This window comes from Cryptomeria japonica, chromosome 2 (assembly GCF_030272615.1).
Source record: "Cryptomeria japonica chromosome 2, Sugi_1.0, whole genome shotgun sequence".
Taxonomy (NCBI): Eukaryota; Viridiplantae; Streptophyta; class Pinopsida; order Cupressales; family Cupressaceae; genus Cryptomeria; species Cryptomeria japonica.
Genome location: NC_081406.1, coordinates 13,762,112 through 13,776,515, shown reverse-complemented (window position 1 = coordinate 13,776,515; position 14,404 = coordinate 13,762,112). Strand labels below are relative to the sequence as shown.

At 37.5% G+C, this 14,404-nt stretch overlaps 2 protein-coding genes across 2 annotated transcripts in view; both read left to right on the top strand.

Moving 5' to 3' along the window:
* Nucleotides 1-10,068, top strand: part of LOC131042099 (uncharacterized) — a 92,425-nt gene extending 82,357 nt beyond the window's left edge. Inside the window, exon 8 of the mRNA XM_057975410.2 lies at nucleotides 9,709-10,068. Within this exon, the coding sequence (XP_057831393.1) occupies nucleotides 9,709-9,852 (144 nt within the window). The 3' untranslated portion in view covers nucleotides 9,853-10,068. The remainder of the gene's footprint in view (nucleotides 1-9,708) is intronic.
* On the top strand, nucleotides 2,371-3,631 carry LOC131042100 (ribulose bisphosphate carboxylase large chain-like). The gene has a single exon (XM_057975411.2). It carries the CDS (start codon nucleotides 2,670-2,672, stop codon nucleotides 3,603-3,605), a length of 936 nt encoding a protein of 311 aa, XP_057831394.2. The 5' UTR covers nucleotides 2,371-2,669; the 3' UTR covers nucleotides 3,606-3,631.
* Nucleotides 10,069-14,404: the final 4,336 nt, after the last annotated feature.

Below are 14,404 nucleotides of genomic sequence, written 5' to 3'. Positions count from 1 at the left end.
CAACTTGATGTTGTTGAGAAGCTAGCTTTAATTAATTCATCTGGAACTATCTGCTTCTTCAACGAACCCTTGTTCTAACTTCTTGTGTCCTTGATGTGCAGGATGATTGTTGTACCTCGCCTTGGAATTTTGGATTGGAGAAGTCGCCCTTGATGACGTTAGTCCAAAGAAGGCCGTCCTTGTCGATGCTAGGCTGGGTCAAAGAAGGTCGCCCTTGATGACATTAGTCCAAAGAATGTCGTCCTTGTCAATGCTAGGCTGGAGGAGGTCGCCCTTGTCCTTGCTTGATCGTCCTTGATCTGGCTTGATTTTCCTTGAGGAGAGTCTTCCGACTTGTAGATCTTTCGAGCTTGGGAGTCGCCATCTTGATACCTACACAACATTTCAAAATTAGTAATATATCTTGAAATCTAAAAATTAAACTTTAAAAGGAAGATTCAAGATTTTAATTAGGAAACTTCATGATAAATCTTGAGTTATCATTTCCTAATTTAGGATTTTCAAAGCAAAATTTAAATCTTCAAAAATGGTGCCAAGGTGATTACGCCATACCTCCACTTGGGAATTAATTCTAAAAAAATGATGCAAAAATAGGAGAATTCGCTAGGCAAAATGTAGATCAAGACTCCCTTTAGCAAAATGCGCCCCCTTTAGTCTTCACAAGCATTAACTCCACCACCTCTAGCCTTCAACACCTTCAAAACATCTGGAATTTATCCTCCAATCTAGCAAGAAATACGCCTCTGCAATAGCCTTCAAGATGAATTTCGCCTTCCTTAGTCTCCACACTTGGTAGAAATTCGCTCCACACAAGCTAGACTTCGCACCTCCTTCCTTGCTTCTCCAAATCGCACTTGAAACAATGAGTGGATGATTTGAATAATGAAAAACACACCCCAAATATATAGAGCGCTCACCATTTCACCTCCCCATAGGCCGACTTGATGAAAATAGGCCAAAAAAATAAATAAAACTAAAAAGGAAGAGGCCGACTTAATTAAGCAATAAAAAAATGATACCTCAAGCGCTCTTCTTTTAAATTTAAATTAATAATAATTAATTTCGAAATGCCTCAATTAATAAAAAAAAAACGATTTTCCAAGGCTCAAAATTAATTATTAAATGCTATGCGATTTTCATTAAATGCCAATTTAATTAGAATTTTTAAAAATATTTCGAAGTTTTTTGGCGAACTTGGCATCTAGTGCGATTTGCTAAAATAAGGCAAAAAACAATGAATTTTGATAACTTCGCTCTGGTCCCTTGGAGAGGGACAGGAGCGCTCCTGCATTTTTGTCTTCCATCCTTCATTTTTTACGTTCAAAACCTCATCCTTGACGTTCAAAATGGCATTTTATCTGGAACTTTAAGTTTAATTCATGTGATCTTTGGAAGGAGCTTGCCTTAAGGCATTTTCGCCCTGGTCCCTTGGTGAGGGACAGGAGCGACTTTTGGTTCATTGCACAAACTCTTGATCATATCAACCTTGAATTACTTTCTAGACGTAGAACATCACTCCCCACTTCATCTTGAGTCCTGGCAACAAGAAATAGCATTTCAAAATGTTAGGCACTTAGGCATTTTGAAGATTTTGCTCTGGTCCCTTGGAGAGGACAGGAGCAATTTTGTAACTATGAGCTTACTTGTGTTTTGCTACAAAGAATGGTAAGGTCTTATTTTTCTTTTTTCATTTAAATAATGAATCAATTAGAGGTTTTCAAATGATCCTTTCCGGAGAATTAGATGTTCTACCCGAACAGTCTTTTTATTTGGTGGGTAACATTGATGAAGCTACCGCAAAGGCTATGAACTTAAAAGAAATTTAAAGAAACAAAATGAACCTAAACCTTCGTGTAGTCACTCCCAATCGAGTTGTTTGGGATTCAGAAGTTCAAGAAATAATATTAGCTACTAATAATGGTCAAATGGGTGTATTACCGAACCATACTGCACTTGTAACAGCTTTGGATATAGGATTCATGAAGATACGACTCAATGCTCAGTGGTCCACTATGGCTTTGATGGGTGGTTTTGCCATGATAGACAATAATGAAATCACATTATTGGTAAATAATGCAGAAAGAGGTATTGATATTGATCTTCAAGAGGCTCAGGAAAGTTTTAGACTAGCTGCAGCTGATCGTGCGCGAGCTGAAGGCAAGAGACAAGCAATCGAGGCTGATGTGGCTCTCAAAAGAGCTAGAACACGACTAGAGGCTGCTGATGCTCTTTTGTTCAGATAAAGAAATATTAATTTATGAAATTGGAAGTAAATGGATAACGATCATAAAGAAGTCTTCAATTTGCCTGAGCCAATAACTAGGCACATTTTCACCTATGCCCATACGGTCTGCTATTGCAATTTTTTTCTCATTTTCTTTTTCGCCTAAAATGAAGAAATCTATATTTTTTTTCTATATAAAATGAGAATTGCGGAAAGGTCCTCAGGTCAATCGAAATAAGAAATTGGGTTGCGTCATACATACATAACATGATACAATATCACTTGAAAGAAAAGCCTTTTTGACAATAAAGGCTACAAAATGAGTATTTTGTATTACAAAAAATTTTGTAATACAAAAGTGATTCTTTACGTTCGACACCCAGGTTGAGTAGACCTCGTTCTTGTAAGAGCTATTAACCAATAAATCATAGGGAGGGACTTATTTATGTCACCAAAAACAGAGACTAAAGCAAGTGTCGGATTCAAAGCTGGTGTTAAAGATTACAGATTAACTTATTATACTCCGGAATATCAGACCAAAGATACCGATATCTTAGTAGCATTCCGAGTCACTGCTCAACCTGGAGTACCCCCCGAAGAAGCGGGAGCAGCAGTAGCCGCCGAATCTTCCACTGGTACGTGGATGACTGTTTGGACCGATGGACTTACCAGTCTTGATCGTTACAAGGGGCGATGCTATGATATTGAACCCGTTCCTGGAGAGGAAAGTCAATTTATTGCCTATGTGGCTTACCCTTTAGATCTTTTTGAAGAAGGTTCTGTTACTAACCTGTTCACTTCTATTGTAGGTAATGTATTTGGATTCAAAGCCTTACGGGCTCTACGTCTGGAAGATTTACGAATTCCTCCTGCTTATTCAAAAACTTTCCAAGGCCCACCACATGGTATTCAAGTAGAAAGAGATAAATTAAACAAATATGGTCGTCCTTTGTTAGGATGTACTATAAAACCAAAATTGGGTCTATCTGCCAAGAATTATGGTAGAGCGGTTTATGAATGTCTCCGTGGTGGACTTGATTTTACCAAGGATGATGAAAACGTGAATTCCCAACCATTTATGCGCTGGAGAGATCGTTTCTGCTTTTGTGCAGAAGCAATTTATAAAGCTCAGGCTGAGACGGGTGAGATTAAGGAACATTACCTGAATGCTACTGCAGGTACATGTGAAGAAATGATGAAAAGAGCAATATTCGCCAGAGAATTGGGAGTTCCTATAGTCATGCATGACTATCTGACTGGAGGTTTTACGGCAAATACTTCGTTGGCTCATTATTGCCGAGATAACGGCCTACTTCTTCACATTCACCGCGCAATGCATGCAGTTATTGATCACGCCCCTTTTCATTCATTTCAAACATAAAACTTGCTTTGCCTTTGCCCGAAGTTTGTCTTGTGAGAAAATCGCTCTGGTCCCTTGGAGAGGGACAGGAGCTTCCTTTGAAAATCGCTCTGGTCCCTTGGAGAGGGACAGGAGCGCTTATTGCAACTTGGGTTGATTTTCTCCTTTGTAGGCCACTCAAGTTATATTCAACGAATAAAACATACTTCTCTTGACCTCTTCAAATCGCGAAATCACTTAAATCTTGCGAGGATAATGCAAATTCGGAATTCAAGCTCCGGTCCTTCAGTGAGGGACAGGAGCGATTTTTGTCCTCAAGGCCAAATCACTACAATTTTCATCTCAAATTTCCTTTGCTAGGGAAAATTTCACCTTACTTCATGCTATGAATAAAAGTTAATGTCGAAAAAAGGTCTAAAATTGTGCATATAAAGAAAAGCGCTCTGGTCCTTCAATGAGGGACAGGAGCGAATTTGACCTTCTAGGCAAGAAACTTCATCATTTCATTGTCAAGTCTGGATGCTCTATCATGCTCCTTTCGTCCTTCATTGTGTATTTGATGTTTCAATTTGACCAAACAAGGTCATGAATGACTCAAATAAGCCTTTTCGCCCTGGACCCTTGGTGAGGGACAGGAGCGCTTCGCCTTGGTCCCTTGGAGAGGGACAGGAGCGAAATTCGCTCTGGATCCTCAGTGAAGGACAGGAGCGAAATTTGACTTTTTGAACTCTCTATCAGGATAATGTTTATGGAATATAACATTTAAGTATAAGAAAGAAGAAACATAGAAGGAAACTTATACTTTAAGTTATATTCCATATATACTTTCAAGGTGTTTGAGAGTGGTTTCAGACCTCTAGGAGTTATATTGCAAAATCTAGTTTTTTGAGGTTTTTCAGTTTCCAGACTTAGTCAAATTTCAGGATCAGGACATTCCAGACTTAGCCAAATTTCAGGATCAGGACATTCAGATTTAGCCAAATTTCAGGATCAGGTCATTCAGACTTAGCCAAATTTCAGGATCAGGACATCACTCAAGCCGGACTTGCTATCCTATTGATCTCCCCGACAGCACTCAAAATGCAAAGGCTAACTAACAAAACCCTAAAAGACCAAAAAAACAAACCCTAAAAAGCAAAAAAAGTAAGGGTCCCCATTTGCAATGGGGCGATGTGTGAAAACGTCACAACAGAGACACCATAACTCTTCTTAGCAGGATGATGGGCCTTGAGCATTCCAATGTCTTTGAGCCATGGATGTACCAGTTCATCATGTTCATAAGGTAGTCTCATCATATTTCATGGGGAGAAGTCATCAGCGATGCCTTGTGCGAACAACTTGCAGCGGTTCGTACCACCATGACCACCTTCATGAATTCATATTTGGTATATTTGGCAGCATCACTTAGACACTTTCCAGGTCTTTCTACCAAGGGTGATCGCTCACTTATACCAGTTTGGGAATATTATGACTAGTTGCCGTTGAAACCTAGCAGATTGCATTTCAGAAGAATCCAAGATGCATTCTTCGGATATTTCATGTGTCAGTTTGATAGAACTCTGAGGAACAAAAGAGTATCAGATGAGGCATGGGCAAGGGTGTGCGAGTATGGATGTTTGTTTCTACAGTTTCCCACCTTCACCTATATGAGAATCGGATGTTATAGTGGTCAGCCATATATGCTTCCCAGATACCCAATTGATAAGATCATTCTTATGGAGTTGGGAAGACAGATCATGGCTGTTCACACCTTTCAGTCTGCTAGACACAAGGTTGGAATGGGGATCTCTACCACAAATCCATTGAAAATTGGCCGATATTCCCTTGTCACATCTGTAAAAGCTAAGGCCATGGAGACTGAATTGCGGGAAATCAAGCTCAAAAGGTTTAAACCTAGAGCTGATTTTGATTACAGGGGTATGAAAGAGAAGATCAAGAAATCCTTTGTGCATGTGCATCGCATTGAGGACATCTAGGTAGATCTCTGCACAAAAGCTGAAGTTCTGAAGATGGATTACTGCAGGCTCACTGTTGATCAAATTGTTGATTTGAACTTGGTGGATATCCCACAAGGGATGATTGATGATGGGCATATACTTGATCTTGAATACATTTCATGGAGGGTTGAGAAAGCTCCACTTCCTTTGATCCAATGGTCGCACAAAGAGTGCATATCCATCTTTGAGAGATTTCAGCCTATCTTGGCTAACACCAACGCATGGCTAAAAAGTAATGCTGTTAGGCTTATAAAAATCAAGGTTGGAAAAGAAGATTCTACAGGGCCTCTTGGACTTAAGTCTGAGATTCAACTTGACAACAAGGAGGGTGCATCATCTTCGGGCACAAGAATCAAGTTGCGAGTCAGTCGTGCAGTAGTGCTTCCTCCTAAGGAGACAACAGTTCGTGGGAAGGAAAAATCACGATTTCATGTTTAGGTGATCGATTCGGATAATCCAGAAGAAGGGTAGCGATCTGATGATGCTCCCAAGTCTCCAGTTTTAGACTCACCTCATGAGATCATTCCTCCAGTTGCCATTGAGACGCCTCTTTCTCCTCCTGATTTGCTTGTGGATGAATCTCCTAAGAATGCTATTCCCATTTCAGCATACGAGCCATCTCCTGATCATCAACAAGAAAGTGTGTTGGAAGTTCATGAGGATATTCCTACTTGCATCTAGCTATCAGAAATTGATACTTCCACTTCTGGTTTTGAAGAATTCATGAGACAATCTTCATGCCCATTGGTAACTGAGCAAAAAGTGGTCGCTGTCCAAACAAATATTCTTCCCAGGATGACCACGGTAATTCAAACAGAAACTGCTTCTCCTTTGCCTACAACTGCTACTGAAGGGGAGTTGATGACTTTGCCTCCATGGCTTAGTTCTTTTACTCCGAATAGGAAGAAGCAAGAAATCTCACCTGATGCCTTTGATAACCAACAACTGAAACAGTCCAGATCCAAAGTTGCTAAGAAGGCCAAGACTATCTCCAGGGTAACTGTTGATAGCAACAAGATGAAGGTAGCTGAAATTGTGGAACCTATTGCAGATAAGCCACTTGAGGAAATGTCAGCTGCCGATTATAAGGTTACAAGGATAATGTTGGGCAGACAGACGCATGAGGTCATTAATCATGATGCTCAGTTTTCTGTTGCTTCGCTGGTGCAAAGGTGATGAGCTTCTAGCAAAGAAAGACAAGCTAGAAGATGAAAACCAACAACTTATGGCAGTCGTTCATAAAATCACAAAACCTGCTGCTGAAGGGAGTAACTCCATATGTTCTTCTGGTTCCCAAGAATCAATTCGTGAAGTGGAAAGGGCTTCTCAAAAGGTACAAGCACTGGATTCCTGGGTTGATCAGCTTCATGATCTATGTGCACAGGTAATGAAAGGCATGTTTTAGATGATGTCTAAGTTAGAGACCGTTGAGGATAAACTGGATCAGACTTCTAATACTTTCAAAAAGAATCTGGAAAGTGTTGAAGAAAGTTTGACAATCTGGCGTACCATGCCCCAACAACAGCTGAGTGTTTTGCAGGAGCATGCCATCATCTCTTCCAGGATCATATACTTGGAATTTGAAGAACTCCTGGAAAACAAGACCCTTGTTCTTAAATCCCTCATTGAGGAGATCGGTGATGCAAAGAGATTCCGGGGCGAAGTTTTCCGAGATATCGTCTCACATTGTGAAAGGGCCTCTTGCAACATAGTAAGTCAGGATGGAGAACTGATTCCAGAAGAAGAAGTTCTTGCTGATTTACAGATGATGATTCATAATGAATGGAGGAGTGAGCAATTCTCGGCCACTTCAATTCAGATATTAATGAAACACCAAACCTTTTTGCATGAAATCCAGTCTATCCTGGATAAAAACAACTCAGCGCTCCTCCGGTGTCATGACACTATTGTGAAGACCATGGTTGTTGCCAAGAACACCCATGAACTGAATCCCGAGGAACTACAAACGAGCATCTAGAAATTTCAAGGATTTGTGTCTTCACAAAATGCAACTTAAGTGTTTTTCAACACTTAGTTGTATTTTTCCACTTTTGTAATCTTTAGTTGTAATTTTGTTTTGACAAGTTACATGTAAAAGTATTTTGTAAAAAACAAGTTACACATTACTTGCACTTTTGTAATTACATGTAAGGCAACTACAAGTTGTGTCCAATTAGAACTGTAGTTGGAATAAGTCTTAGTTAGTTATTGAAGTCTTAGTTAGTTATTGAATAAGTCTTGGTGGTTGAGGGAATCTCTCAAGTTATTTAGGATCCTCCCACCTTTTTTTCAAGGCTCCTCTTCTATAAATACTTGAGGGGTCTATTGTAATTTTCATCTTTTGGAAAGCAAGCAAAAACTCTGCCAAATTTATAGCAAAGAAGTCTTTGAGCTTTCATGTGTAAATTCAAGAATTGAAAGGAATAGAAGGAAATTGCTCAAACTTTGAGTCTTTGCGCTATATTCTTGAGTTAGTGTTCTATATTATCTTTCTTGCAAGTGTTCCTAAAGAGCTTAATCACATCTGATTTGTAGTCTTTGTGCTGCAAGTAGTTGAGCTTAATATAGATTAAAATAAATATTTTGTTGAGAGAAGCTGCAAGTCTTTGTGTTTTCACTTGTTCTTAAGAGAATTTAGGAGTAGAATTTGTGGGAAATAGCTGTGAGTCTTTGAGCTTACACTACGTCTTATTGTTTTAAAGAAGAAAAGAATAGTGTTTTTCAGTTTTTGAGCTGTCATAACTTGTTCTTTATATCATTAGTGTAGAAAAGGGTAGATAGGACTTCACATAATCAAGTCTTTGAGTTTGATATTGTCGTCCCGTCCCGAAGGAAGTGATGGAAGTCTTTGCACTTTCAGGAAACTTCATTTCCTTTCTCAAATTTCATTTGAAAATGCTTATTGCTGTTTATATTCAATTGCTATCTTTTTCTGTGAAGAGAAAAGGATATTGTCTTTCTTGAAAGAAGAAGAAAGATTGCTGTCCCATCCTATTTTATTTTCAAAGTTGTAGTTAGATAGAGGGAGCCTTCCCTTAATTAGGAGAGTTCTTACTCATGTGTTGTGGTTGAAACCACAATTTTGTATATTTCCCCAAGTGTACAAAATTTTCAACCAACAAGTATCATATTGTGAAGATGAATTTTGGTTATTAATTATTCCAATGCACGTGATAGCAGCATGCCAGGGCTCTGGATCACACAATGTCTCTAACTGATCTGTACGTAGAAATCATAAGAAAATTAAGGTGTCATTGAAAATGTATTAGGTGGATTGTAAGTTGAAATATATGGAATTAATTGCATCCAATTTTTTTTAATAAACCTACTGCTACTGTTCCAACTTTCTATGTTTACTTTTAAACTTTACATAATATTTAATTTATAAGAAGGCCAGGTAAATTTGAGAATAAAATTACTGTATTATAAAACAAAGTAATGTTTCAAATCTTGTCTTTCACTTGTGGGACTTGGATCCACCCAAAACCAAAAATGGCCGCATGATATCAAGATTGAATGAAGTTTTGTTGCATACTCTTTTTGTTTACTTCCAAGTGAAGTATTTAATGTAGTACTATTATATTGCAGTAAATAAACTGGTGCGCTGTTGGAAACCCTCAAATAAAGTTATTTAATTGCCAGTTTATTGCATTTTTTTTGCATCGAAGGAGTCACTTAACACTGAAAATGTCCAATATGATGGTTTGCAAGAGCAAGTTCCTTGATCTGTTCCACTGTAACACAGACTATTTGCACCAGCAACAAGTTGTTTTAATGTATGACTGATTGAAAGTCCCTTAATGCTGTGGTCTAGAAGTCTTTGGTTCTGTTCAAAAGAAACTCTTAAAGTTCTGCTGAAATGTGTGCCTGCACTAGAAAAAGGGTTATTGTAACCATGCCATTAATTCTTTAGTGCTTTGTAAATGCAACATCCATGACACATTTACCTGCAATTCTTGGCATAATGATTACAAGTATTCCAGTCATTTGTTTATGGTAATCATCAGTGTTCTTCAAGGGCATCTGATTTTTAGGATGCTTGCGGTATATCAACCAGATTTACAGACTTATGGCCAAAAAGTGTATTTGTTTTTGTCATTTTTCTAAAAAAGATAGCTTTTGTGCAGGACGCTCAAGGGTTGATGGAGACTGCCAAGTTCTTCAATGTTGCTCCAGTCATAGTAGAAGGCATTGCACATGATATGATGTTGGACACGTCATGGAAAAGAGGATCTGGGGTACTATTATCATGGTTAGGATCCATTTATTAGTAAGATTCTGGTTTTCTTGCTTTTCAGGCTAACAAAATCAAGGATTTTCTCAGAAGACATGCTATCACATTGATTTAGAATTAGATGAAACAATACTGTGCCTGAAAACATAGAGATGATGCTCATCTTTGGCCAATTTCATCCAGAATACTTGTGTTTTGCACTAATGTTTACTTCCAATTTCTTCTTTATTAATTATATCATAACATTTTTTTATTAGCTAGATTCACAGTTCTTGGTCTAGTGGTAGGTAAGGGGCACTTATCTCCAAGATGGCCCAGAATCAAGTCTCGGGCAGGTTGCTGCCCACTTGATAACGCAGATATAATGTCCCATTTAAAATAAATGTTAAATCCCATAATCCAAAACTGCTAATAAATAATAACTAACAGTTTTTTGTGAGCCACTAAAGATTTTCAGTTCAAAATTTTGCTTATTATGGTGAATGCTGCTCTGCAAAGACTCTAGTTTGAAAAAGGCAAACATCTTTCAATTGCTGGGCAAAAAAGAGAGGCCTCATGTGAATCATAATTTACCAGCCTCGATGTTGAAGGTCACAATAGCCTATATTAAATGGTTGGAATAGATTGATCTTGCCAGTCTTCTTGATTTTGAAAAGGTAAGCACTTCCTATCTACTAGGGCTTAAAAGGGAGGCCTCACGTGAATCACAATTCAGCAGCCAAGAGGTTTAAGACAGAATAGCCTAGATTAAATGGTTGGAATGGATTGATTGGGCCAGCCTTCCATGATTTCTTTTGACTTATTCAATGAAATCCCACATATCCCTTTTAGAATATTTGCCATGTAAAAGAATGAATTGCTTTGGGTCAATTGGAGGGTTGCATTTTGATAAACCTAGGTTGAACCGGAGATGCACCTACCCTCTAGGGTGCATGTAGTGTAGGTTAATGAACCCTCGGCATGTTTGGTGCATTTTCCAGAATTTCACATGCACTTCATTAAAAAGTGATTTAAGCAACTAAAAAGGGTCAAAATGCACATCTTATTAAAACGTTAGTAGATTCTGTTCACACTAAAGACTACTTTTTTAGTATGTTGCCCTAAATTTCAAATATCCTAATTTTAAACTTTTGCATTGAAACTAATGTGTCAGGCTTATCCTTAATGCGTGCTTTTCAAGAGTTTTTATGATGGGTGATAATGTGGTTTTAGTTCCAAAAATTATAAAATTTCAAGGGAAACAATTTTGTGAGCATGCTGTAATGTCCCCATTTTGCGAGCATCAGAGTTTGTAAGAATTAGCTTATCATTTGACCCTCGTAGGCTAATAATTATTGATAGAGGGCTTCGTGTGGCAGTTACTTGGTGATTAGAGACATTACTCTTCAGCTGGATTTAGGTTTTGGCCTTTGCACAGGTTTTTTTGACTCAGATTGGCACACTTACTATTTATAGTAAGTTACTATTTTGGGAGAGTCAGGGTTCCTATTAATAGAAAGACACCTGAGCAGAGCTTATTGGCAGTGTCGACCTTGATTGGGCCTTTGCAGCTATTTCTAGACTTAGTTCCACATACTTACTATTTATAGTAAGTCACTATTCAGGGTTTCTATTTTTAGATAGGCATCCAATCACATGGAGAACAGGGAGAGTCGACTCCTGGCTCAGACGGTTTAGCAATCAGACAAGTACATCAAGAGATATTAAAGTTTAAGTGACTTAAGTGATTTATTTAATATTTTAATATTATTATAAAGTTCTAAAGTAACTTTATAATAATAAAGTCACTTTAATATAATAAAGTGCGTTAAGTGAATAATTTAATGTGGGAATAAATCTTTTATCCCACATTGGCAAGGAAGGTGTTTGAGCTCTCTTAAGGAAAGAATAAAAGGAAAGGCAAGAGTTCATTCTCGGCATCCAATTGATGAATAGTATTTTGATTGATTTTTATTGTGGAGCCCAGGGCTTTCGCAATTTTCTTTTTTGATCATAGGAAACGAAAACTTCCTATTGATAGCAATTTTGAAGGTGTGAAATAACACCTGAATTATTGCAGTTGTGGGAAAGAATACTTCAGTTCTTTCATTTGTGCAAATTGGTGAAGTTTTCTACAAGGGTTTGAAGTTTATTGTTGGAGAACATTTATAATTGGTTGTGAATCATCCTTCTTTGGCACATGGAGTTATATCATTCTTGTTGGGAGAGATTATCAACAAATTATTCAAGGTTTTAAGAGCAGATTGCAAGTTTGTTCTTGCTGCTACAGTGCGCATGAACAGTGCGCGTGAACAGTGCGCTACAGTGCCGTGAACAGTGCGCATGAATAGTGCCGTGAACAGTGCGCTACAGTAGTTTGAGTTCTATAGAAGGGGATTTAGAAAGGTTGAACAGCTATATATATTTGACAAGGGATTTGCATATGAGGAGAATCAAACCAATTTATCAAGGCAGCCATTGAAATACCAGGTTTTCTATCTATGGTCATTGTATTAGAAAATCATTACTTCATTGCATCATTTTCTATTATGATTATATCATGAAATATTTGGAGGTTGCATATGTTTAATGGAAATATAATTTGCATATTCCACATTCATGGTAACATTCAACGTTGATCAGCCATTTAGCTTTCATGCCAATTGTTTGCTTAAATGCCTAATGGCTGTAGGTGTACTTTGGGATGCATGACAAGTGTTTGTCTTAATGTCAACTAGCTGTACTAGTTAATTTCAGTCATTACATATGTGTGGAAAGGTCTAAAACAGCTAGTATATCATTTCTATAACAACTTTGCATTGTTAGAAGCTTTCCATAACTTCATTTGCAGCCTACAAACCCAAAGAAGACAAATAAAGAATTCACTACAGCGGCTTCAAACATTGTATGCCAAATGTTTGACAATATTCCTTGGTGTTCATATAAGCAAAACAGGGTCAGATTAGCCAAGGGATATTACACATGCCCTTGGTATTATTCCTAGCAACGTGGCCAACTTTCGTGACAACCCATTTCATTGTTTGTGAGATTTTAATGCTTACATTTTCTTAACGTATATTCAGAAAGCATTAGAATTTCATTCTGGAAAACTTCTTCATGAATAAATTCTTGTGGGTTATAGTCACCTTATCCTCCTTGATGTTTGGTCAACATTTCATAGCCAAATTCCTCCTCGGTCAAAAGTTATGATTAAATCTTTGAAAAGGGGAAAAGGAAGTGAATAAAATTATTTCAATATATAAAAATATCTCAAATAAAATTAGTAAATTCATTTCGAAAATTTTAAAAATTAAGAATGAAAAGTCACAAATGATTTGTGATTTTCTAGTTCATTTATCCCTTTCAAAAAAGGTGATCATGTTGCAACAAGAAAAATCAAAGTGAGTGAGAAATGCGAAAAATCAATTTCACATCTCATAACTATGGGTTGTGAGTTGTGAGTTTTGAGAATTGAATGTAAATGGATTGTGAATTGTGAGTTTTGAAAATTGAGTGCAAGGAGGTTGTGAGTTTTGAGAACTGAATATGCAAGGAAATTGTGGGTTGTGAGAACTAAATGTGAAAAGGTTGTTAATCATGAAAATTGAATGCAAAGAAGTCGTGAATCGTAAAACTGAATGCAAAGGGGTTATGGATTGTGAAAACTAAATGTAAAGAGGTTGTGAATTTTGAAGTGCAAAAATATAACTAAAGTAGTTAACTACCCAAAGAAACTTAAACACCTCGTGGAAAACAATATTTGCAGGATATGTTCAAAACAGATTTGTTGAAAAAGGCTTTAGAAACCCTTAAGCAAATCCAATTGGCAGGCTCTACACATGACAGTTTTGAGAGGTAATCACAGACAGGAGGTAGGTAAGGGTTCGATAATGGATAAGCACAAACACCATAGATTTTTTTAATAATGAGGAAGGACACAAGTTGCAGTTAGAAGATATTTCAACCCTTGGAGAAGTAAAGTGAGGTCTCTCCATTTGTGGTTATAAATGTTTTGAGTTCTATTGTAGACATGTGTTTCAGAAGAGCCATTGAAGCCGAGCTAATTTGGAGGTTACCTTCCTCTCTTTTGAAACCATAAGCAGGCAATTGCACCTACCTACCAAATGGAAAAATAATGAAAATGGATTATTACAGTGGACTTGGCATACAAAGCATGCAAAAGAATGCAAAACGTGGAACCTTGGACAAAGCATCTAAATTGTTCTACAACACCCCAAATATACACCATCACTTGGAATGCCATGGTCACGGTAACGCTCACTTTTGGTTTGTCAAAGAATTTTTAGAAACTTTAGCAAATGCTAACCGCAAGTGTAATTCAACAACCTCATATCTGCACAAAAATGGGAGCTTACAAAATGTTGCGTTTGTTACCCACTATGTTAAGCATTATACAAAATATGGAAGGATGTAGGCAAGGACCACGACTTGTATTACAAAATGCCTCAAAGAGATGCAGTTTCATGACTTTGCATAATATGCAAGAGATTGATATGTTAAAAAGGCGTTCAAAATTTTAAGCTAATGCATTTATAGCTGTTGATGCCTCGAGATTCTGTATGTAATACGTTGCAGCATAGACAAAGCAT

What these genes read in the sequence shown, in the direction of transcription:
- LOC131042100 (XM_057975411.2), top strand. Translation starts at nt 2,670, where the DNA reads ATGTCACCAAAAACAGAGACTAAAGCAAGTGTCGGATTCAAAGCTGGT.